The sequence below is a fragment of the Rhizoctonia solani genome, chromosome 9 (assembly GCF_016906535.1).
Source record: "Rhizoctonia solani chromosome 9, complete sequence".
Taxonomy (NCBI): domain Eukaryota; kingdom Fungi; phylum Basidiomycota; class Agaricomycetes; order Cantharellales; family Ceratobasidiaceae; genus Rhizoctonia; species Rhizoctonia solani.
In genome coordinates this window covers 1463173-1488643 of record NC_057378.1, presented here as the reverse complement: position 1 = coordinate 1488643, position 25471 = coordinate 1463173, and the positions used below count along the sequence as shown (strand labels likewise).

At 44.4% G+C, this 25471-nt stretch overlaps 8 protein-coding genes across 8 annotated transcripts; 5 read left to right on the top strand and 3 right to left on the bottom strand.

Annotated features, from left to right (window-relative positions):
• Positions 1-109: 109 nt before the first annotated feature.
• RhiXN_07997 (Retrotransposable element Tf2 protein) lies at positions 110-6403 on the top strand (the record flags this gene model as incomplete). Its single annotated transcript, XM_043327813.1, has 6 exons — positions 110-1066; positions 1124-1458; positions 1533-4760; positions 4809-4884; positions 5457-5777; positions 5840-6403. 6 exons carry the CDS (start codon positions 110-112, stop codon positions 6401-6403), a joined length of 5481 nt encoding a protein of 1826 aa, XP_043183198.1.
• Positions 6404-6444: 41 nt separating this feature from the next.
• Positions 6445-6927, top strand: RhiXN_07996 (Retrotransposable element Tf2 protein; the record flags this gene model as incomplete). Its single annotated transcript, XM_043327812.1, has 1 exon — positions 6445-6927. One exon carries the CDS (start codon positions 6445-6447, stop codon positions 6925-6927), a length of 483 nt encoding a protein of 160 aa, XP_043183197.1.
• A 27-nt stretch (positions 6928-6954) lies between these two features.
• Positions 6955-8118, top strand: RhiXN_07995 (Retrotransposable element Tf2 protein; the record flags this gene model as incomplete). The annotated part of the gene is made up of 1 exon (XM_043327811.1): positions 6955-8118. The coding sequence occupies one exon, from the start codon at positions 6955-6957 to the stop codon at positions 8116-8118; it is 1164 nt and encodes a 387-aa protein (XP_043183196.1).
• Positions 8119-8181: 63 nt separating this feature from the next.
• Positions 8182-9138, top strand: RhiXN_07994 (integrase core domain protein; the record flags this gene model as incomplete). The annotated part of the gene is made up of 1 exon (XM_043327810.1): positions 8182-9138. One exon carries the CDS (start codon positions 8182-8184, stop codon positions 9136-9138), a length of 957 nt encoding a protein of 318 aa, XP_043183195.1.
• Positions 9139-10529: 1391 nt separating this feature from the next.
• On the bottom strand, positions 10530-10862 carry RhiXN_07993 (uncharacterized protein; the record flags this gene model as incomplete). The annotated part of the gene is made up of 2 exons (XM_043327809.1): positions 10530-10723; positions 10781-10862. 2 exons carry the CDS (start codon positions 10860-10862, stop codon positions 10530-10532), a joined length of 276 nt encoding a protein of 91 aa, XP_043183194.1.
• Positions 10863-13848: 2986 nt separating this feature from the next.
• On the bottom strand, positions 13849-14178 carry RhiXN_07992 (Transposable element Tcb2 transposase; the record flags this gene model as incomplete). The annotated part of the gene is made up of 1 exon (XM_043327808.1): positions 13849-14178. One exon carries the CDS (start codon positions 14176-14178, stop codon positions 13849-13851), a length of 330 nt encoding a protein of 109 aa, XP_043183193.1.
• Positions 14179-22493: 8315 nt separating this feature from the next.
• RhiXN_07991 (DDE superfamily endonuclease) lies at positions 22494-23159 on the top strand (the record flags this gene model as incomplete). The annotated part of the gene is made up of 1 exon (XM_043327807.1): positions 22494-23159. The coding sequence occupies one exon, from the start codon at positions 22494-22496 to the stop codon at positions 23157-23159; it is 666 nt and encodes a 221-aa protein (XP_043183192.1).
• Positions 23160-23321: 162 nt separating this feature from the next.
• On the bottom strand, positions 23322-25025 carry RhiXN_07990 (Reverse transcriptase (RNA-dependent DNA polymerase); the record flags this gene model as incomplete). The annotated part of the gene is made up of 1 exon (XM_043327806.1): positions 23322-25025. One exon carries the CDS (start codon positions 25023-25025, stop codon positions 23322-23324), a length of 1704 nt encoding a protein of 567 aa, XP_043183191.1.
• Between the last annotated feature and the right edge of the window lie 446 nt (positions 25026-25471).

The following is a 25471-nucleotide window of genomic DNA, read 5'->3' as shown; positions in this document are numbered from 1 at the left end:
GCTACACAGCCTGTCATCCCCCCCCCACTCCACCATTCTCTCTCGCACTCCCACGCGCTCCTCTTCACGGGCCTCTTCTCACGCTGGCCGCTCCTACCCCCAACCTTCTATGGCAACCCGCTCCAGGACAACCTCTCAAACCCAATCCCCTTTTGATCAGGGCTACGTGGAACCCCAACTTCCGCCAGCCACCTCTGTTGAGTATGGCAAAGTCTCCCTCGAACGGGTTACCCAACTCCTCCTTGGGTTACTCAGCCAAGTCAAACGCCTGGAACAGGAAATCGCCAAAATCAAGGAAGCAGGGGTTGAAACCCGGACCAATGTCAAAAACATATCCCAAACCGTTGATGTTGTCAAGGATGGGCTTAGAACCCTTCAGCTCCAAGGGCCCAGAACACCAGAAGGACCCCAACCCAAGGCCATGGAAGAAACGCCACGCCCCATACCAAAAGTCGAGCCTACTGGAACGACTAGTAGGGTCCCCTTCTGGGAAGAAGCACCCAGGGCAATCCCAGGCCTCGCCCAGCCTACCCCAAGAAGAATTGCGCCCCCACGAGTCCTGTCTCCCCCTCTATCTCCGCATCTCCAATCCCCGATTGGAGCATCTGCCCCTCCACCTCCGGCTCCAATCGCTGCCTATCCTGCCCCGGTCAAAGTAGACCACCCAGATGCCTATACAGGCAAGATTGGGAGTGAAGCCAAACAATGGCTCACAAGGATGCTGGCTTGGACCCGGTTGAACTCTTGCATGTTCCCTACGGACCAAGAGGTCCTATCCTTCCTCCTAATGAACATGAAGGATTCCGCGGGAGCATGGGCCCACCCTCACCTTGACCAGCTTGGGTCACACCAAGCAATCATTCAAACGGTTGAGGGATTCAAATCGGAGTTCCTGGCAGCATTTGGCAACCCTGACGCCACAAGGGCCGCTGAGCGGAAGATCACCACCCTCACCCAGTCCGGCACATGCGCGGACTATATCACAAAGTTCAGAACCCTGGCAATGGAACTGGACTGGAACAACGCGGCCCTTAGAGGCCAGTTTGCCCGTGGCCTCCACTGGGAGGTCAGCCGCCAAATTGCAACCCGCAAACACCGGCCCTGAACACTCCTTGAGCTGCAGAACGCAGCACTCGTCATCGACAATGCTCTCCGCAAAGAGCGTGCTAGCCATCCACCGAGGGATAATAAGCCTAGCAGACCATCCAACCCCACAAGGGGGACAAGTACCGGCCAAGTCACATCCGGTTCAAAGAAACTCTCCAACGACCCCAACTTTGTGTCGGAAGAGGAACAAAATCGCCGCTGCGCCGCTGGTGCTTGCATCAAATGCGGCAAAATGGGCCATAAGTTTGCAGAATGCTGCACGGGCTGGAAGGCTACCCCTGTTGAGGACAAAGGGAAAGCCAAGGAAACCGCCAAAATTGGCAAAGACTCCAAGTACCAATTGGGAAAAGAGTAAGGGTACCTGCTGCCGCGCGCAAGGACCCCAAGGACTCTGGGCTTGTTGAAATCTGTAATATATCGAATAGTAACAATAGAATATCCCCACTCTTCACAATTTCAATTAAGCCAGAGAAACAAGCGGAACATTTAGAAGTCCTGATAGACTCAGGCGCAACGTCTTTGTTCCTCCACCCTTGTACTGCAGAATCACTCTGTCTTCCCCTCATAGATCTCCCTTCACCCCGCACTGTCACTATGCTTGATGGGTTGAGCCCCCAGGCCAGAAAAATCTGGAAGAAGGCCAACCTGACCTTCTCCCTTGATGGCAAGAAAATGACCAAGACCTTCCTCATATGCAATACAGGGTCTCATGCCGCCATTCTGGGGTTGAAATGGTTGGATGCACATAACCCAGAGATTGATTGGAACGCGCAAACCCTCTCCTTTCCCCATACACCACCAGAACACGTGGCCATTGCCAAAGAAGAGGAAGCTGATCAAAAACCCCTTGAAGGAGTACCCCTGGAATACCACCAGTACGCCAAGGTATTTGGGGAGGAAGAATTCAACAAGCTTCCCCCACACCGGCATTACAACATTGGGATTGAACTCACGGAGGAAGGCCCCCTCAATTTGCCTCTCTATAGTATGACTGATGCTGAGTCCGCTACACTCAAAGACTGGCTTAGGGACGAACTCAAGATGGGCAAAATACGCCCTAGCAAGTCTTCCATCAGTTCCCTTGTGATGTTTGTCCCTAAGAAGGACGGCTCCCGTTGCTTGGTTGTTGACTACCGCCGCTTGAATAACCGGACTAAGAAGAACGTTTACCCGCTACCCCGTCCTGACAACCTCATGGCCCAGCTCCGTGGCACCAAGGTCTTCACCAAATTAGATCTAAGATGGGGTTACAATAACATCCGGGTTAAGGAAGGTGACAAATGGAAAACCGTGTTCCGTACCAAGTATGGCCTGTATGAATCCCTTGTCATGACCTTTGGCTTAACCAACGCCCCGGCTTCATTCCAACATTTCATGAATGATTTGTTCAAGGACTTGCTTGATGTATGCGTCATCATATACCTTGATGACATCCTGATCTACTCCAAGGATGACGCAACCCACACCCAGCACGTTCACAAAGTCCTACACCGGTTGATGGAAAACCAACTGTTCTGTAAAGCGTCCAAGTGTACCTTCCACGTCACTTCCGTGGAATACCTGGGAATCATTGTTTTGGACAAAGGTTTCAGCCTGGACAAGCTCAAGATCCAGGCTGTACAGGAATGGCCTACGCCCACTAGGGTTAAAGAAGTCCAATTGTTCCTAGGCTTTGCCAACTTCTTACGCCGGTTTGTTGCCAACTTCAGCCACATGGCAAGGCCATTACACAACCTGGTCAAGAAAGACACGCCGTGGAAATGGGATACCAAAGAACAGGAAGCGTTCCAAGGGTTAAAGGACGCCATCACCAACGCCCCAGTCCTCTGTCATGCAGACCCCAGTAAACCGTACTTCCTCGAAACGGACGCGTCCGGCGCAGCTCTAGGTTCCATACTCAGTCAACAGCAGGGAGACGGACGCCTGCATCCGCTAGGATTCCTGTCAGAATCATTTAAGGGTGCAGAACAGAATTACAACACCCATGACAAGGAACTGCTAGCCATCATCCGGTCCTTTGAATATTGGCGTATCTTCCTAGAAGGAACCCTGCACCCTGTCACCGTGTTCACGGACCACCGTAACTTAGAGTATTGGAAGGAATCCCGCACATTCAACCGTCGTCACGCCAGATGGCACCTGTTACTAGCTGGATATAACTTCCAGATTGTCTATTGCCCTGGAAAACAGTCGGGAAAACCAGATGCACTGTCACGGCGATTGGATCATGCTGACATACCACCTGCCAATCAAACCATGCTCCCCAACCCCGTATTTGCCAACGTAGCACTAGTCATTCCCAAGAAAGAGCTCCAGCGCCAAATCAAGGCCAGCCTAGACCAAGACGAATCCCTGGAGGAAATCTTACAATTCCTCCAGAATGAGTCAAAGGCACCGCCGTCCATCAAAAAGGCATTCAAGGATTACAAAATGGAAGCGGGCCTACTCTTCTACCAAGGACGAATTGTGGTCCCTGACGTTGGAACGCTGAGGACGGAACTACTTTGTATTTTCCATGACAGCCCATTGGCTGGACACCCCGGGAGGCAGCAAACATTGGAATTAATCTGCAGGAATTATTATTGGCCCGGCATCTGCGCCGACACCTACTGGCACGTGGACTCCTGCAAAACCTGTCAGCGTATTTGCAAACCCAAGTATGCTTCAATTCCCCCGCAGCCCCTAGAACTCCCATCCAGACCCTGGCAACATATCTCCTATGACATGATAGTAGATCTGCCCAAGGACGGGAATTTCAACTCCATCCTGGTTATTGTCAACAGCTTCACTAAGTACGGCATCTTCATCAAATATTCAAAAAAGTTGAAAGCGCCAGAACTAGCAGACCTATTCCTGGAAAATGTCTGGAAACGCCATGGGATGCCAGAGAAGACAATATCGGACAGGGGCAGGGTATTCAACAACAAATTCCTACAAGCCTTGTACAAACGCTTAGGAATAGACCCTCACTACTCTTCAGCCTACCATCCCCAAAGTGATGGGCAAACGGAACAAGTAAACCCATCCATCGAACATTTCCTAAGGGCATACTCTGGCATCAACCAACGGGACTGGACAAAGTGGCTCCCCATGGCGGAATTTGCGTATAATAACGCCGTACACAGTAGTACCGAAAAAACTCCTTTCAAGGCCCTATACGGATGGGAACCCACCTTAACCCCATTGAACGTACCAACAGATGTTCCGGAAGCTGACAACCTTGCCCAGGCAATGGAGGCACAATGGAAGGAAGTGGAATCCGCCTTGCAGCAATCTAAGCAACGGATGGTAGCCGGAGAAGACAGAAACCCAGTAGAATTCAAGATTGGAGAGGAAGCATGGCTGGACGCCAAGAACATAAACCTCAAGACCCTGAGCCCCAAGCTAACCAAGCAACGCTTAGGGCCATTCAAGGTCATCGAGAAAATCTCCGACCACGCCTACCAACTTGAGCTACCTCCCACTATGCGTATCCACAATGTCTTCTATGTGGGACTCCTATCCAAGGTCAAAAAGGACAAAAAACGCACCTTTGAAAATTGTCCCCCACCAGTCACCATAGACGGAGAAGAGGAATATGAGGTGGAGGGGATCACTGATGCTGAAGAAAGGAACGGAGAATGGTTCTTCCGAGTCAAATGGAAGGGTTATGGGTTGGAATAAAACACGTGGGAACCCCAAGAAAACTTAAAAAACGCCAGAAAAATTTTAGAAAAATACAAAAAAGACATGAAAAAGAAGGTCCTCAGCGCCGCCAAGGCCCTTAGAGGGGGGGCAGTGTTGTAGACACACTCGATACCAGGGGAATTATTCCCATTTTCTCGGATTTAAACAAAGACAAACAGACAACATTTTTGATCACGTGACTTTGGCGCTTATATCATACGCTAAGCGCCAAGCCACGTCCCCTCCCACGCTTACCTCAGCACACGTAGCCACCTCCACCTGATGACATCACTATGACACGTCAGTGACACGTATGCATGAGTAAGGCCGACTGCGGAGCGGGGTTCTTATTGGATTACATATTGGATATGATGTATTTGTAATTAGTCACTCTGTAGAATATATAAGGAGGCCAACCGACCATGGTAACACCCAGGTCAATTACCTCTTGTTGCATCCCCAACTATACGAGGACCTTATAGTCCAGTAAAAGCACTTAGATACACGCCTTAAGCGTCGGATCCACTGTACATACGTAGTTCACCGCTGCCTTATAGCGCGTGGTCACCATAGTTAGGTAGTTTGTTGTCGTAGGTAGTAACCCCCACCGCCTTAAGCGGTTTCTTACTTAGTACATACGGCCCCAAGCGCCCGCTGCCTCAACGCCCCTTATGGACGTCTAGGACACCCTCCTTGAGCTGCAGAATGCAGCACTTGTCATCAATAATGCCCTTTGCAAAGAGCGCACTAGCCACCCACCAAGGGACAATAAGCCTAGCAAAGAAACCAACCCTGCAAGGGGGACAAGTACTGGCCAAACTACTGCCAGATCAAGGAAACTCTCCAACAACCCCAACTTTGTGTTGGAAGAGGAAAGGAATTGCTGCCGCACCGCAGGTGCCTGCATCAAATGCAGCAAAATGGGCCATAAGTTTGCGGAATGCTGCACGGGCTGGAAGGCTACCCCTGTTGAGGACAAAGGGAAAGCCAAGGAAACCGCCAAAGTTGGCAAAGACTCCAAGTACCAATTGGGAAAAGAGTAAGGATACCTGCTGCTGCGCGCAAGGACCCTAAGGACTCTGGTTTAATGTTAGAAATATGTAATATATCCGTATCAAAGAATGCACCCCTCTTCACCATTTCTATACAACCAGAGAAGAAAGCGGAAAAATTAGAAGCCCTGATTGACTCAGGCGCCACATCATTGTTCCTCCACCCCTGCACTGCCAAGACACTATGTCTACCACTCATAGATCTCCCTCAACCCTGCACTGTTACTATGCTCAATGGGTCAAGCCCCCAGGCCAGAAAAAGCTGGAAGAAGGCACAACTAACCTTCCTACTTGATGGCAAGCATATGACAGAGACCTTCCTAATCTGTAATACTGGGTCCCACACTGCCATCTTAGGAATTAAATGGTTGGAACACCATAACCTGGAAATTGACTGGAATTCACAAACTCTCTCCTTTCCCCATGCACCACTGGAGCACATGGCCATTGCTGAAGAAGAGGAAGCTGACAAGAACCCCCTAGAAGGAGTACCCTCAAAATACCACCAATACGCCAAGGTATTTGGAGAAGAAGAATTCAACAAGCTTCCCCCCATTGGCATTACAACAGTGGGATAGAACTCACAGAAGAAGGCCCCCTCAACTTGCCCCTATACAGTATGACCAATGCCAAATCCGCCACACTCAAGGATTGGCTCAGGGACAAACTCAAAGCAGGAAAGATCCGTCCTAGCAAGTCTTCTATCAGCTTGCCTGTGATGTTTGTTCCAAAGAAGGATGGTTCCCGCCACTTGGTAGTGGACTACCATTGCCTCAACAATTGGACAAAGAAAAATGTTTACCCCCTACCCCGTCCCAATGATCTCATGGCCCAGCTCCATGGGGCCAAGGTCTTTACCAAGTTAGATCTAAGATGGGGCTACAATAACGTCCCAGTTAAGGAAGGCAATGAATGGAAAACTGCTTACTGTACCAAATACAGCCTCTACAAATCACTAGTCATGACATTTGGTTTGACCAATGCCCCTGCCTCCTTTCAACACTTCATGAACAACCTGTTCAAGGACCTATTGGATGTATGCGTCATCATTTACCTTGACAACATCCTGATCTACTCCAAGGATGATGCATCCCACACATGACACCTCCATGAAGTTCTATGGCAATTAATGGAAAATCAGCTATTTTGCAAGGCCTTGAAGTGTACCTTCCACGTAACATCTGTGGAATACCTTGGTATAATTGTCTTGGATAAGGGATTCAGCTTGGATAAGCTCAAAATCCAAGCAGTTCAGGAATGGCCCACACCCACAAAGGTCAAAGAAGTTCAGTTGTTCTTAGGATTTGCCAACTTCCTGCGTCAATTTGTTGCCAACTTCAGCCACATGGCCAGGCCCTTACACAACCTAGTCAAGAAGGACACTCCTTGGAAATGGGACACTAAGGAACAGGAGGCTTTCCAAGGCCTAAAGGAAGCCATAACCAATGCCCCAGTACTCCGCCACACTGACCCTGCAAAACCTTACTTCCTGGAAACAGATGCATCCAGTGTGGCTCTGGGCTCCATCCTTAGTCAACAACAGGAAGATGGGCGCCTACATCCACTTGGTTTCCTATCCAAATCATTCAAAGGAGCCAAGCAGAACTATGACACACACAATAAGGAGCTTCTAGCAATCATCTGCTCCTTTGAGTATTGGCGCATATTCTTGGAAGGAACAGAACACCCAATCACTGTTTTCACAGACCACTGCAATCTAGAGTATTGGAAGGAATCCTGCACATTCAATCAACAACACGCACAATGGCACCTACTCTTGGCTGGTTACAACTTTCAAATTGTCTACAGACCAGAGAAGCAATCCAGAAAACCCAACGCCCTGTCACACCAACCCAATCATGCCAATATCCCACCTACCAACCAAACCATGCTCCCCAACCCTGTCTTTGCAAATGTGGCACTAGTACTACCGGACAAGGAACTGCAACGCCAGATCAAATCATTGCTTGATCAGGATGAGTCCCTGGAGGAAATCCTCCAATTCCTGCAAAACAAGTCCAAGGCACCTCCCTCCATCAAACGCGCTTTCAAGGATTACAAAATGGAGGCAGGTCTTCTCTTCTACCAAGGATGCATTGTAGTTCCAGATGTAGGGACCTTAAGGACAGACCTGCTACGCATCTTCCATGCTAGTCCCATAGCTGGTCACCCTGGAAGGCAACAAACCTTAGAATTGGTCTCTAGGAATTACTACTGGCCAGGCATCCATGCAGATACGTACTGGCATGTTGATTCCTGTGAAACTTGCCAGAGAATCCAGAAGCCAAGATAAACATCCATTCCCCTGCAACCACTAGAACTCCTGTCACAACCTTGGCAACTTGTATCATATGACATGATTGTAGACTTACCCAAGGATGGAAATAACAACTCAATCCTGGTGATCATTGACAGCTTTACAAAGTACAGGATATTTGTGAAATGCTCCAAAAAACTCAAAGCACCCAGGTTGGCAGAACTATTCCTGGAAAATGTGTGGAAGCGTCATGGCATGCCAGAAAAGACCATATCTGACAGAGGAAGGGTCTTTAACAACAAATTCTTACGGGCCCTGTACAAACGCCTTGGCATTGACCCTCACTTCTCCTTGGCGTACCACCCTCAAAGCAACAGACAAACAGAACAGGTCAATCCCTCCATTGAGCACTTCCTCAGGGCCTACTCAGGGGTCAATCAAAGGGACTGGACCAAATGGCTCCCAATGGCGGAGTTTGCCTACAACAATGCAGTACATAGTAGTACAGGCAAAACCCCTTTTAAGGCCTTGTATGGGTGGGAACCTACTCTAACCCCATCCAACGTACCAACAGATGTCCTGGAAGCCAATGACCTTGCTCAGACAATGGAAAGACAATGGCAGGAAGTAGAGTCTGCCCTCTGGCAATCCAAACAACACATGATTGCTGGAGGGGAAGGAAGCCTGATAGAGTTTGAGATTGGAGAAGAGGCTTGGCTTGACGCCAAAAATGTCAACCTCAAAACCCTAAGTCCCAAGCTAACAGAACAACGCCTGGGACCATTCAAGGTTGTCAAGAAGATCTCCAATTGGGCATATTGTCTAGAGCTCCCACCAACCATGTGTATCCACAACATCTTCTATGTAGGGCTGCTGTCTAAGGTCAAAAAGGATAGAAACTGCGCCTTTAAAAACTGCCCACCACCAATTACCATGGATGGGGAAGAAGAATACAAGGTCAAAGGCATAACAAATGCAGAAGAAAGAAACAGGAAGTGGTTCTTCCAAGTCAAATGGAAAGGTTATGGGTCCAAGGAAAACACGTGGGAACCTTGAGAAAACTTGAAAAACACGGAAAAAATTCTAGAAAAATACAAAAAAGATATGAAAAAGAAGGCCCTTAGAGGGGGGGCAGTGTTGTAGACACAATCAATACCACGGAATTTATTTCGATTTTCTCAAATTTAAACGGAGTTAAACAGACAACATTTTCAATCATGTGACTTTGGTGCTTATATCATACACTAAGCGCCAAAGTCACGTCCCCATCCGTGCTTAATCAGCATACATAGCCACCTACACCTATGATGTCATCATGACACGTCAGTGACATGTATGCATGAGTAAGGCCAACTGCAGAGCAGGGTTCTTATTGGATTAGGTATTTGATATAATGTATTTGTAAATAGCTGGCTTGTAGAATATATAAGGAGGCCAACCAACCATGGTAACACCCAGGTTGATTACCTCTTGTTGCATCCCTTTACACTGTACAAGGCCTTAGGCCAGTAACTCACTTAGATACACACCTTAAGCGTTGTTCCCACTGTACTTAGGTAGCTTGCAAACACCTTATAGCGTCTTGCCACTGTAGATAGTTAGTTTGTTGTTGTAGGTAGTTTCCTTGCTGCCTTACGCGGTTTATGTACAGTTCCATATGGCCGCAAGTGCCTACTGCCTTGACGCCCCTTAAGGACGTCTAGGACAAGTTACATGAGAGGTACAGTCTGAGCTATTTGACACACAAAGACCAATTAAGCCTAATAAATCCTAGTGAGATAGACCCAGAGCTATTAATAGAATATTCAAGAGCATGTATGACTAAACTACATTAGTGTGAATGCTAAAAATAGCCTTGAGGTAAGGTAGGAACTCATAGCAAGAGCTAGAAACTTAAATGGTTAGTATCTCCATCAATATGGCTCAGAATCAGACAATTCCTTCTTGAGAAGTGAGATGCTGGTGCATCCAACCTATTGGTATTTGATTGCATGGTAATACACTTATTTCCTGCTGAGATATTGGCATTGGGGTGTGTGCCAACCTTGGGCACTTATTTGCAATTATTAAGTGCCAGTGCTTCCATGCTTACTTGCACTTATCCTATGCTCTGTAAGTATAATTCCTGCATATAAATGTATGGTGCCAAAAACGCTTTAAGTCACAGAAATAATAGCATGACCTTTTTGCATGGACAAACATGTATATATGGAAGTGCAATAAGGAAATGCAGAATAAAATGTCTTATAGCACCTTCAGTTTCCAAATACAGTAATGCTCATGTCCATATTTGGATAGAGCAAAGATGGTTACCCTAGTTTACACTGTTGACTATTGGTAATTAGGATTGCATATGTCTAAATTATCTATACCATAACAAAGTACAATTTGCTAGGTTTAGAAATCAAGTTGTTCTATTGTATGTGTACTGTAGATCATACAAATTGTCAAAAATCTTCCTCTCTGCTCATAAAACCATAGGCTTCTTTGCAATTGCTAGTTTCCAAAACATTATCCTCAAAGTCCTCCTTTGGGTGAACTCCATCAGCCTTGATGCCCCCATTGCTGCCAATCACATTGCTGTGTTCATTGACCCCAAACTCTTCCAACTTGGTTGCTTCAACTTCATCCTTGTTGATCTCTACATTTTCTGTTCTGTGAGCTGTACATTCAATAGAAATGCTAGCTGTATGCATACCATTAGTGATGTCAGAAGGGTGATTTTGGTTTGTATATTGATTAAAGTGACCTATACTGCCTCCAAGGTATTGCATCATCATGTCTCTGTCAACAAACATACATTTAGAATGTATTTTAGTTGTATAATATATATTTCTGATACAGAATTATTACTTACCAGTTGACATAGTGATATTTCCAGTCATGGTTGCTGTCTGAGTTGTCACACACATCTAATGTGGAGTTGGTAGCAGAAGTTGAAATGGTGAAACCAGGGTTGAAGTTGGGGATCAAATGAGCCACACATACAATGTGTCATCAACAGAGGAAAAAAGAACTAGCCAGAATTGAACCAGCTTGACCACTAAGCCATACAGCCCTATTATTCCTCTGCTGACAACCCATGATTACACCTGCTACCCCCCAAATTTGGGCTTGGGCCAGCATGCAACCACTTGTACTTGTCATGTGACTGTCCAGGACACATTGTTGCATGGGTTGACAAATCCAAATCCATCAAGTAACTCCTTGTTGTTTTGACATTGTGGATAAGAGACACAGTCCAGGTAATCAAAATTCCATCCACCCACTTCCTCCTTGTCATAGTCAAGCCAACAAACCCACAGAAAGTCCATGCATTCAGGTGGGCAACCATGAAATCAAACATTTGCACAGTAGATGCCAAGAATACACATACAAAAATGGGTGCACAGGTGGATTGTCACTGGTGCTTCTAGGAAGTAGGATCAATTGGCAAGGAGAATTTGTGTCATAGGATGCTTACCTGATACCTTAGAACACAGCCTTCAAACACCTAGATATGAAGTTATCTAATGGCTCTCATGACCTTTCTGTGATTGTCTGACCTGATAACATGTATTCTTACAGGTTTGCCCCTGTAGTGCAAATATATCTGCTTCCTGTGTTTGTTTTGATGCTTATCTAATTCTGCAGTCACTACAGCACAGCTATTACATAATGCACAGCCACAGCCGCAGTCTGCAGCAATTTGCAATTCTGCAGTTGCACAGTGACTGTGCTTTGATCACAGGCAACTGTGCTTTGATCTGATCATCAAAGCACAGTCACTGCAGATTAGGAAAGCATTAGGTAACCCCCAGTGGCATAGCCACTTCTTTATGTATATACAGGGGTCCTTCCTATTCAGGAAGGGCACCCTGCTCTTTGCCATTTTACAATCTATTACTGTTTCACTTCACCTTGTGATTACTTGCTTAAGCTTCAGTTAGCTCCAATACTATCTCACCTGCATATCTACTTGTGTAGCCTAGAGCTTACTGCTTGCTTGAGTACCAATTGCCCTTCTGACAGTTACTAGACTTAAGGGTAAGTCCAAACTAATACCAGGTAGCCCTCCTAAGCCATAGCACTAGCTCTTGGGGCTTGAGTTAAACTCTGCTATGCATTGATTGCTAGTTACACATTTTATCTGCCTTGTATAGGCCCTTGTGTGATCTACTACTGTATTGGGACTCCTTGTTGCCTACATCAAGTAGTACCAATCCATTACACCTTACTACTAGCTGGTCTAGGTTACTAAGAGTACAACAAACTAACTTGCTTTAGTTACATTGTCAGTTGCTGTTGGTTATTGCCTCATCTGACTAAGTCACCTGAGACATTACATCTTTTTGACTTGTAATGGCCAGAATGTCAGCACTATAACAATTTGGGTTAATTGTATCATATTGACAGCAATCATTGTAGGGTATATAGTTGATATGGGGTGTAGCATGCAAATACATGTGATTGGCCTGAAAGATCACCTCCCAATTCCTCCAGAATTGGGATTGCCTGTAATTTGTGAGAGCAGATAATCACATTCCATTGTCATCCTTGACTATGTAGGCCCTAAGAGTGAGTTGAGGATCAAAAGTGACAGATTGAGTGGGACTACATAAATTTTAGTCTTCAAAATCTCCACACAAATCAATGTAAACTACCTTGGTTCTAGCCAGAGCAAGATAGGTTCAAACCACAGATGTACTGCAGCCTCTTCAATAAGACCTGGGGTCTCAAGCCAGACTCATAGCATTTCTATGCAATACATGCATACCAAGATAAAGATCTGTGGGACTATTGCAACTATTCAAGCATTTGTATGGAAAAGAAGGGCCTTCATTGTTCCAATCAAACATTGGATCTTCATCACAAAAGATGAGCCCAACTGAAACTTTCTTCTTGTTTTGACTATCAGATATAACCATGTATTCCTCTTTCCAAACCATATGTCAGGCATTGAATGACACACCTTTGGCAATTCTGATGCAACCAGAGCAGCAGAGCAGAAAACTACTTCCCTAATACAAACCAGCACAAGTGCTGAATACAACACAAAGTTTTGCATGCTGCAAATGCTGTTTGATTAGAAGAACACCACTCTTAGGGGCCAAATTGCTTGAGGACTCCACTGGGAAGTTTGTTGCCAGATTGCAACAACAGATTGTTAACCAAGGGCCCTGAGGGAGCTACAAGACACTGCCCTCATCATTGACAATACCTCCCATGCAGAAAGAGCTAGCCACCTGCCAAAGGGTAATAAGTATAGCAGCACTTCCAGTACCCCCAACAGGGGGGCAATTACCAGCCAAAATGTCTCCTCTGAGGGAGCCTGCATCAAGTGTGGGAAGATGGGCCACAAATTGGTGGAAAGCCACACTGGATGGAAGGCTGCCCCTATACAAGGTAAGGGGAAGACCAAGGAAACTGCCAATGTTGACAAAGGGTCTTCCAAATTGGGAGATGACTATATGTACCTGCTGCCACATGCAAGGGCCCTGAAGCCAATGTATTAAATAATTGTATAGAAGTTTGTAATGTATCTAAAGTTTGCATCAAAACCAATCAAATAGAACAAGATTCTGACTTGTAACATATATAACTTGAGAGCCAGGCAACATATGCAAATATAAATTACATCCATAAATAGCCAGTCCACTGTACTTCATAATGTATGTACATACACAACAGTTGATAAATAAACAGTGGAGCCATACATGAAACAGTGTCAGTAGGTCATGTGATCAGTTTTGATACAAGGAATCATATTCTCCAGAACATAGTAATTCAATAAGGAGTGGGTTTTCCCTTCTTCTCTAAAACCAGAGCCATGCATCTTGGCATGCTTTCAATTAGGTTTTGACAATAAGCTGGCGCAAACTGGTCCCAAACCACCTGAACCTGCTCCCACAACTCCAGGATCCCATTTGGGGGCTCCTTGTACTTGCCTAGTTTCTGTTTGAGCTCTGCCCATAAGTTCTTGATAGGATTGAGATCAGGAGAGTTAGCTTGCCATTCAAGACACTCAATCCCATGTTCTTCTAGCCATTTGAGGGTGATTTTTGCTTTGTGAGGGGTTGCATTGTTGTGCATATAGATCACCTTGTCCAAATCCATTCTAAGATGCTCCAGACTCTGCAAAAATTCATCCTCTAAAATTTGCATGTAGACCTCTTTAGTCAGTGAGGCTTCTATTTTGCATCCAAATCTGGTCCCTAGCCAACCCATACATCCCCAAAACATGAGGGAACCTCTGCCATGGTTGGCAGTTGGAATTACCAGCTGTCCATCATGCTCCTCTGCTGGCCTAGCCCAGGCCCAATGAGCCCCATCCAACCTTAATTGATTGATTTTGGTCTTGTCCAACCACAAGACTTGCCTCCAGTCTTCTACAGTCCAATCTTTATGAGCCCTGGCAAATGCAAGGCATTCTTGGATATGTTTTGTGGTTAGCTTTGGTTTTTGGACCTTCTTCACAGCATGTAAACCACCTTGTTTCAAGGCATGTCAAACTGTATTAGTGCTGATGGACTCCCCAGTAAGCTCAGATAAGGTTTGCATAGCCTGGCAAGTGCTGACTGTTGAACTGTTGTACACCACTGTAAGGTGGGTACACACTAATGGAGCAGGCACTTAAGGCTGTACTAGACACTGCAAAAACTACTCTAAGGCTATACTACTGCAGCTGAGTTGCTTAAGGCAACAACTAACTATCTACTGGCAATGAGGAGGGGCCTCATGCCTGGGAGGTGTGATGAGTCTACTGAGTGGGGTGAGCAATGTACTACTGGGATCTTAGCTACTTAGCTAAGCTTCTGAAACCTGTGTAGGATGAAAGACAAGGTAAAATTGACTTGGGGGTTCCAAGCAATTTTCCTGCTGTATATATAGATAAGAGCAAAGTATGTACATGGTCTGTGCACATGAGAAAGGAAGAGTATATTTGAAAGGAGAAGTGTGCTGTGGGCTGTGCAGAAGCGTGGATTTCTCCCAAGCGCCCTTGGCATGGCATCTTGGCGCAGCATCTTGGCGTTGTAAGCGCCAAGATCACGTGATCAAAAAACAAAAGATATCAAGTCCATAAAAAATACTAGAAATAATAGAGAAATTGTCCAATTCTAATGGTATATGTTAAGAGGGTGTAACATGAGCCATGGGTCACAAGGGAAACAGTGTAATGGGTAGGGGTAGCATTTAGTTTGCATGGCTGGCCCCATTGGACTTCTTCCAGTCTGGACAGTACTCAGCTTGGACTTTAGCTATGTAGCCAGCTGAAACACCCATTTGTGATATGATTTTGACATGTGAACTGTGGCCATCAAGCATAGATAGCACAAAATTAAGTGTATCTTGGGAGAGCGCCTTAGGCATAGTTAGAAGGGTACAATTACTACAAATTGGTATGCAATGGGAACCTATATAATGCTAGATTGAACTGCAACATAACACAAAGGCATAACATGTTTTGTTTTGGATATGTGTGTCCACACTAGAAAGCAGTGGAGCCTGCATCAAAACTGATCAAATGCACGTGCTGCATTGTTTTGCATGCATCTCTGCCAAATTTCATTCAAATGCATTTTGTTTACATGCATTATGTAGCCAAGTGGAGTAGCAATCAACCAGTGAAGCTCTTATTGTTATACATTCTCTGGCTCTCAAGTTATACATGTCCTAAGTCAGAGTTTTGTTCTATTTGATTGGTTTTGATGCAAACTGTAGTAGCACCAATGAACCCATCTTCACCATTTCTACACAATTAACCAACACAAAAGAAGGTTCATTAGGGGTCCTGATAGTCTTGGGTGCTGCATCAAACCTCCTACACCCTAACACAGCAAAAGCACCCTATATCCCCCTCATTGATCTCCTTACACCACAAATTGTCACCATGCTGGATGATTCTTCTCAAAACTAGTAAAATTAGGAAGAAAGCTAACTTTACCTACATCTATGATGGCAAACAGGTGACTAATACTTTCCTTATCTCCAACACAGGTTCACATGCTGTCTTCTTAAAAATCAAACAGCTTGACTGGAACAACCCAGAGATAGACTGGAACCACCAATCACTCACAATCCCCACTTGCCCCTGGAAACCTTTGCCATTGCTCAGGAGGAAGCAGACAATGATCTACTAGAAGGGGTACCCCTGGAATGCCACCCATATGTTGAAGTATTTGGGGAGAAAAATTCAACAAGCTTCTGTCATAAACAGAGGAAAATAGAACTAGCTGGAATCAAACCAGCTTGACCACTAAGCCATAGAGCCCTATTATTCCTCTGCTGACAACCCATGATTACACTTGCTACCCCCCAAATTTGGGCTTGGGCCAGCATGCAACCACTTATGCTGGTCTGTTTGACTGTGTCTACAACACCAAGTCAAATTTACCTTGTCACTCATTACAGACAGGTACTCAGTAGCCAGCTAGTAGTGTGAGGACCCTAAGTGCTTTTTACTTACTAGTAGTCTGTTGCACTCCCTTGAAATATACCATTGGAATTGGACAAATTTTCTATTATTTCTAGTATTTTTTACGGACCCTTTATCTTTTGTTTTTCAATCACGTGATCTTGGCGCTTATTATGCTGAGATGCTGTGCCAATATGCTGTGCCAAGGGCACATAGGAGTAATCCACACTTCTGCGCAGTCCACAGCACACTTCCTTTTTCACATTTAGTCTTCCTTTCACACACACAGACCACATGTACTTGTTTAGTTTGTCTATATAAACAGCAGGAAAATTGCTTGGAACTGTTATAGAGTAGAGTTTTAGGGACTATGTAATATATACAGAATATAATAAAGTTATTAATAGATCAATTATCTATGGATATAAAAGGCAATAGACTAGCTATATAAGGGTAAATTAGGTTAGTAATCAGGGTGATCCCTACACTTAACAAGTAATCAAGCAATTACTGCAGATGCAGGTGGTTGGTTATGCCTATACCTATAGTATGAAAGTTAGTATTGAGTCTTAGTTACCTACTACAATTTATCTGGATTTGTTAGTAATTTATTTGACTGAGATTGCACTCAGTTAAGGTGTATATGCCGCTCTCAAGGCCTTAAACTCTCCCAACTGACTTACTCAAGAGGTTCAGGGTTGCCCTAGAGCCTTTCCTAGCTACCCAGTATCTGTTGGGACCTTGCTAGAGGCTATATGCGCCGAGATACCTTACAGGTTAAGTTCAGTGAGCTTAAGAGGCTAAGAAAGCAAAATAAGACACTCTAAACTAAGTTAAGAAGATCTAATAGATCTTCAAGTTCACACAAGGGGTAAGAATGGGATGAAAAGAAGATGTATTCAAAGGGTCTCCCTCAGGCGCTTTATATACCCCAGAGGGAGAACAAATAACTATATACATGATGTACAAAAGAGGAAGTTACATGAGAGGTACAGTCTGAGCTATTTGATACATCAAGACCAATTAGTCCCAATAAGTCCTAGCGGGATAGACTCAAGGCTATTTACAGAATGTTCTAGAGCATACATGACTAAATTACATTAGTGTGAATGCTAAAAATAACCTTGAGGCAAGGTAGGATCTCATAGAAAAAGCTAGAAACTTAAATGGTTAGTATCTCCATCAATTTGGCTCAGAATCAGACAATTCCTTTTTGGGAACTGAGATGCCGGAGCCTCCGACCTATTGGTATTTGTCCGCATAGTAATATGCCTATTTCCCGCCAAGATATTGGCGTTGGTGCGCCCTGCCAACCTTTGGCGCTTATTTGCAATGACTAAGCGCTGGTGCTTGCATGCTTACTTGCACTTGTTCTATGGTCTGTAAGTACCATTCCTACATATAAATGTATAATACAAAAGATACTATAAATCATAGAAATAATAGTATGACCACTTTGCATAATTAGACATGTATATATGCAGGCACAATGAGGAAATAAAGTATAAAAGGTCTTATAGCTCTGCCAGTTTCCAGATATAGTAATGCTCATGCCCATATTTGGATAGAGCAAGTATGATTACTGCAGTTTGCACTATTCAATATTGGTAATTAGGGGCGCATATGTCTAAATTAGTCATTCCATAACAGGAACCCCCAAGTCAATTTTACCTTGTCTCTTATTCATTAGAGGAGGATATCAGAAGCCTAGCTAAGTAGCTAGGACCCCAATAGTACATTGTTAACCCCTTTATCAGACCTATCACACCTCCCAGCCCTAAGGGCCCTTTGCATCTACTGTAGCTAGCAGTAGGATGCCATAAGCGTCAAGTGCACCAGTAGTTAGCCTAGATAGTAGATTAGATAAGCAGTATTTGTAGTAGTACAGCCTAAAGCACCCACCACTAGCGTGTAGCCCACCTTACAGTGTGGTTACAACATAGTCACAGTAGATATTCAGTAGCCACCAGCCTTAGGCCTTCCTCATTGTAGCCCCCCTTCCATGCTGCCTTAAGCAGCCTCTCTAGTAGTTAGCCTTAGCTAGAAGATTTATGTGTATTAGTACAGCTACAAGCACCTGCTCACTAGTGTGTGACCAACATGACAGTTGGGTCACACACTAGTGGTGGGTCCTTAAGGCCATACTACAACAGGGCAAATCTACTCTAAAGCTATCTGTCCTGCACATGGTCACACGACCAGTACAAGTGGTTGCATGCTGGCCCAAGCCCAAATTTGGGGGGTAGCAGGTGTAATCATGGGTTGTCAGCAGAGGAATAATAGGGCTCTATGGCTTAGTGGTCAAGCTGGTTCAATTCCAGCTAGTTCTATTTTCCTCTGTTTATGACACTCTCTACTGAGACTAGACTGCTTAAGGTGGCATGGGAGATGCCAACTACAATGTGGAAAGGCCCCAGGCCAGTGAGTAAGGGGGTCTACTGACTGTCTATTGGTAAGTTAGGGGACTTAGGGTCCCAACACTACTGCTGGCTACTGGGTACCTGTCTGTGATGGTAGACAAGGTAAAATCAACTTGGGATCTCCAAGCAATTTTCCTGCTGTATATATACACAAGAACCTCTAATTACAAATTGATAAAGTGTGAGAGAATGAAGTAAGATATGCAAATAGGAAGCATGCTGCAGACTGCACAGAAGCATGTTTGTTATCTAGGTGCCCTTGGCACAGCATCTTGGCAGGTCTTAGTGCAGCATCTTGGCTTGATAAGCACCATGATCATGTGATCAAAAAAGTACAGATAAAGAGTCCATAAAAGATAGTAAAATATCAGAAAAAGAGGAGATTCTGGTGGTAAGATCTGATAGGTTGTAACAATAAAACTCAATTTGCACTGGGGGTACAAGAATATTTTTCAAAGAAGGCAGCAAATGAAAAACAGCCTTCCAGACTAAGAATGGGCTATATGAATCCTTGGTAATGATGTTTGGCTTAATCAACACCCCAGTTATGTTCTAACATTTCATGAACAAACTCTTCAAAGATCTGTCAGGTGTATGTGTGATTGCTTACTTGGATGACATCCTGATCTATTCATGCAACAAGGAAGACCACACCAGCCATGTCCATGAAGTGATAAAGCAACTAATGGAAAACCAGTTATTCTGCAAAGCTTTCAAATGCAAGTTCCATAAACAGCCAGTAGAATACCTAGGAATTATTGTAGCAGAGAAGGGATTCAGCCTGGACAAACCCAGAATCCAGGCAGTAAAAGATTAGCCAAAACCCATGAAGGTTAAGGAAGTCCAATATTCTCTAGGCTTTGCTGTCTTTCTACACCAATTTGTTGCCAATCTCAGTCACATGGCACAACCCCTGTATAAACTGGTCAAGAGGAACATGCCCTGGTGCTGGTTGGAGAAAGAATAACAGGCATTTGAACCCATCAAGACAGTTGTTGCCAAGGCGCTGGTGTTAGCCCATGCAGCCCCCAGTCAACCATATTACCTTGGGACAAATGCATTGGGAGCAGCCCTTGGATCTATACTAAGTCAATGCCAGGAAGACAGTTGCCTCCATCCACTGGGGTTCTTTTTGGAGTGATTCAAAGGTGCAAAACTTAATTTCAACATCCATGACAAGGAGCTCTTGGCAGTCATTTGGTCCTTTGAGTGATGGCATGTATTTTTAGAAAGTACTCCTCATCCCATCACTGTGTCTGCCAACCACTGCAACCTTCAACTGCCAACATGCAAGCTGGCATTCACTGTTGGCCAATTACAACTGCCAGATTATTATGGATATGACATTTTTCCATTAATCTGTACTTATTTTATTATTTACACAACTAATACTACAGTAAATAAAATGGGATAAAGATGCAAACTAAGGTTTTCAAGGTCCCTCTATCCAATTGCAACCTTTGCAAAACCTACTAGCTTCAGGAATACCCTCAATATGCAATATCTTCTGCATATATGCTGCTTTCTCACTCATTTAAATACATATAAATTCAGCTGAGTAGATGAACAGTAACTACCAATACTTTCCCTGTTTGTAGTATTTATTATACAGTATTCTATCTTGTGGCTACACACAGAAATATTCAGGGTCCCCCCTGTTGCATAGGCAAGTGTTCCAGCACTTAATCAGCACTTAAGCATCAATCCACTGAATGCACCTTTTCTCCATTACCCAGGCATTCCAAACTGCCAAATTGCTTGCAGTTAGGTGTGCCTGTTTGTGTGGTCCAGACAAATGGCTCAAACACTCAGAAGAGACAACATTTGGCAGAGTTATGCACTATTTACTGTAAGTACCCAGTTCAGAGGTATCATACCTTTGGGACTGTTTACTCCAAGGATGAAACACTTAGCCTTGGGACATCCAAGGACCCACATGGGTAAATACTGCCTTGGGGCAAATATTGCCTTGGGACAAATATCAGGGACTGTTGTTGTTTACTATGTACCAGAGTATTGGCTCTTTCAAGTGTTTCAGTTGCCACCTGAATCTCCTGTACCCCCTCTTGATATCAATCATGTATATACTTATTTGTGCACCTTCTCAGGGTACAAAAGGACCCTGTGAAGACGCTTCTAATGCATCCATTCATCCACTTTTATATATAGTCATATACACACAAGCCTTTAACAGCTTATCTGCACATTTACTTTAGTGATTGACTCATTGTAAATAGCAAAGGAGGTTATTTGGCACACTGAGACCATAGGCCAGTTCCAACAGACACAGGGTAGCCTATTACTTTACTTACTGCAACCCTGTGCCCCTTGACTGTCACAGTTGTTGAGCTCAATATTAAGAATAGTGCAACAATACTGTAAGGATTGTTGTGATTGAGTGATAGTGTATCAATCATCCATACTCCCATATTATAGATAGCTTTATCTACAATATCTCATGAGCCCTAGATATGTTTAGGTAAATCCTATAAGTCTTAAGTCTTACTTAAGTATCTATAAGTCCTATACTTATGAGGCAAATCTTATAAATCCTGTACATTAGTCAGGTAACCCTCTTACTTAAGGTACTATCCCAGAAACCTTAAGTATACATACCCTTAGTGACCTAGGTTTAAGTAACATTAGTGTAAGGTACTATATAACCAACCACCTGCACTTCATAGTTGGTAGACTATTTGTTAGGAGTTGTTTATTCCTGATAAACTTAGGATACATTGTGCATGTATTCTGTGCATATATTCTGATACTTAATACTAGTTCTTAGCTATTCCCATATACATTTTGTATATAGTAATTCTCTCTTACTCCTGTACTTACACAACTCTTAACACAGATAGTGTTATGGAATAGAGAATTTAGACATACATTGCTGTTCAAAACTGTTCACAGAGATGCTGTTTTCTTCAAGAACAAGCCATTATTTCACCATTAGTGGGCAGATTAATTTGAAACTCCACTCAGACAAGTACTATTACCTCTTCTATGCAGTGTACTTTGTCTGGTCTGATTTGGTTGAGAATTGACTGAGTGACAAACAAAATTATCAGGGTATGTCTGTGAACAGTTTTGAACAATGGGGTCTAGCCCCCCAATGATTTTATGGTGACATCAGCTGTGATGTCATATGATGTCATTCAATGATGTCATGCTCTACTGGCAGGTTTTTAATCCCTCCCAATTGCTCTGAGTCTGCCTCAACCCTCTGCTGTCCTCTGCCTACTGTGCCTAAAGCTTTGCCAACCTCTGATGTCCAGAATGTTGTTGATAAGCTCAAAAAGGGCCTTCACTTCTCAGAAATTCACACTCAAACCGGTGTCAGTACTGGAGTAATTAGCAGGATAAGGGCAATGCACTGTCCTGAGCTCCCCAAGCACTCTGGTGGCTGCCTTTCTAAACTCTCACTAACCAGTATTCACCATGCCACCCACTTGTTGACTTGCCCTGCCCCCACAACCCCATGCCTAGTTGCTCAAGAGCTCTCTAACACAAATGGGGTCCCTTTCTCAAGCCTTACTGTGTGTTGAGCAGTGCAGAAAGCTGGTGTGGTGCCTTTTGTCTAGCCCAAAAAGCCAGCTATGACAATGGAACATATCAAGGCATGCTATGAATTTGCTATGGTACACCAGCACTGGACAATTGATGAATGGAAGAGGGTCCAGTGGTCAGATGAGACCAAGATCAGCATATTTGGGTCAGATGGGCACCACTATGCCTATAAAAGGGTTGGCCAGGCACCTCAGCCCCACCAGATCATCAAAACCCACAATCATGGAGGAGGCCATATCATGATTTGGGCATGCATGGGGTTGGAAGGTACTGGTTTTATGTGCAAGATAGATGGGTCTCTCACCAAGGAACTCTATGTGGAGATCCTGGAAGATGAACTCAAGCAAACTCTGGAGTACTATGGGTTAGACATGGAGAAGGTCATATTTATGCAAGACAATGCAAGCTCCCACAAGGCCCATATTTTACAAGACTGGTTCCAAGGGAGTGGCTTAGAGGTCTTTGAGTGGCCTGCTAACTCCCCAGACCTCAATCCAATTGAAAACCTTTGGGATCAAATCAAGAGGGAGCTTTATAGCTATGAAACCCCTGCAAGTGGGATGTTGGAATTATGGGAGAGGGTGCAGGAGATTTGGGACAAAGTTAGTGCTCAGAAGTGCCAGGATTTGATAGAGAGTATGCCTAGGAGGACTCAGGCTTGGATCAAAGCCAAAGGTGGCCCAACCAAGTATTGATATTTGCTTGAGTTGTATATCCTGTAGTCCATTGTTCAAAACTGTTCACAGAGATTGTTCCATTGTTTTGAGTGTATCTTGATCAAATCTGATTCAAACTGAATAAGATAAATTGTGTTAGACAGAGAAGACACTACCAAACTTGCCAGACAAATATCAAATTTATTGTTTGACAAATGATTGAGTAACAACTGATACAGTACAAAAGTTCCAATCCTGTGAACAGTTTTGAACAGCACTGTAATCTGCCCTTCTGGATATGGCATCCAGTTTTCCTGACTGCTTCCCAGGCCAGCAGTGGATCTCAAAGTGAAAGTTGCTCAGGAACACCCTCCAACAGGCACATCTATGGTTGAAGGTCTGTGCACCCATCCAATATTCCAAGTTCCAATGGTCTGTGAATACTTGTACTGGCTTATCTGTTGCTTCTAGGAAGATTCCCCATTCCTTGAGTGCCTTTATTATTACCAACAACTCTTTGTTGTGGGTATTGTAATTGGCCTTGGCCCCAGAGAAGGGTTTAGACATGTAAGCAATGGGATATAACCAGTTATTGGCTCCCCTCTGACTGAGGATTGCTCCCATGGCTACTCCTGAGGCATCTGTTTCCAGGTAGTAAGGTAGCTCTGGGTTTGAGTGAATTAGGACCAGGCTTCTGGTGACTAAGGCTTTCAATTCCTGGAAAGCAGTCTCTTCTGAGGGTCCCCAAGACCAAGGAGAGTCCTTCCTGGTGAGGTTGTGGAGTGGTTGTGCTACTGAGCTGAAATTGGGAATGAACCTTCTAAGATAGTTGACCAATCCCAGAAAAGCTTGGACCTGTTTGACTGTTTTTGGGATGGGCCAGGATGTGACTGCCTCAATTTTTTTCTGATCCATAGAGAAGCCTGCCAGTGAAATGACAATACCCAGATAATCAACTGTAGTGACATGGAAGTGACACTTGGATAGTTTGCAAAACAGTTGATTCTTCATGAGTCTGCATAAGACTCCCCTTACATGCACAGGGTGGTCCTTGGGCTTTTTGGAGAAGATCAAGATGTCATCCAGGTAAATGACCACAGTGACATCAATTACATCCCTAAATAGATTGTTCTTAAAATGTTGGAATGCCACAGGGGCATTGGTTAAACCAAAAGGCATCACTAGGTACTCAAAGAGGCTGTACCTGGTTCTGAAAGCTGTCTTCCTTTCATCTCCTTCCTTGATCCAGACATTGTTGTAACCCCAACATAGATACAGTTTTGTAAAGATCTTGGTGTGCTGCAGTTTAGCCATTAGGTCATCCTGCCTTGGTAGGGGGTAGATGTTCTTATGTGTGATATTGTTGAGTTTCCTATAATCTACTACCAATTGGAGAGATCCATCTGCCTTCTTTACAAACATGACTGGGGTGCCTGTGGAGGAGGTACTGGGCCTGATTTTGCCTGTGGCCAGTTCCTTGTCTATGTGTTGTTTGAGTGCTTTGGATTTGGCATCAGTCATGCTGTAAATAGGTCCTGGTGAGAGTTTGGCATTGGGGAGGAGATCAATTGCTATGTTGTACTCCCTGTGAGGCAGTAAGACCTTGAATTCCTCTTCACCAAAGACCTTGGCAAATTTGTGATACTGAGGAGGGAGGTCTGCAATGGGATGTGGGTCAGCTTCCTCTTCTGATGCAATTTGAACCATTTCAGGGAATGTGACTGATTCCTGTTGCCAGTCAATGAGGGGAGCTTCTGCTATTAACCATGACATGCCAAGTATAGCCAAAGTATTACCAATAGGGCAAAGTAAGAAGGGAATGGTATGTGAATGGCCATTGGCCAAGACCACAAGGTGAACCTGGTGCCAAATGCAACCAGTCTGGGAGTTAGTACCATCTAACATTCTCACTACTTGTGGATTTTCAAGCAGAGTGTCCTAGATGTCTGTAAGGATGTTGAGGGGCTTGACACTTGTGGCTGCAGCCTACAATGGTAAGGTTGCTTAAGGCAACAATGGAGCTATCTATGGCAACAACCAACTATACTACAACATCAAGACTACTTAAGGCAGCTAGGAACTATCTAAGTACAACAACAAAGCTGCTTAAGGCAGTGACTAAGTAACTGAGTAAGTATTTACTGGACCTAAGGTCCTTGTACAGTGTATGGGATGCAACAGGAGGTAATTGACCTGGGTGTTACCATGGTTGGTTGGCCTCCTTATATATTATACAAGAGTTCTAATTACAAATACATTATATGCAATACTGTATCAAATAAGAACCCTGCTCCAGGTGCAGCCTTACTCATGCATACATGTCACTGATGTGTCATAATGATGTCGTCAGG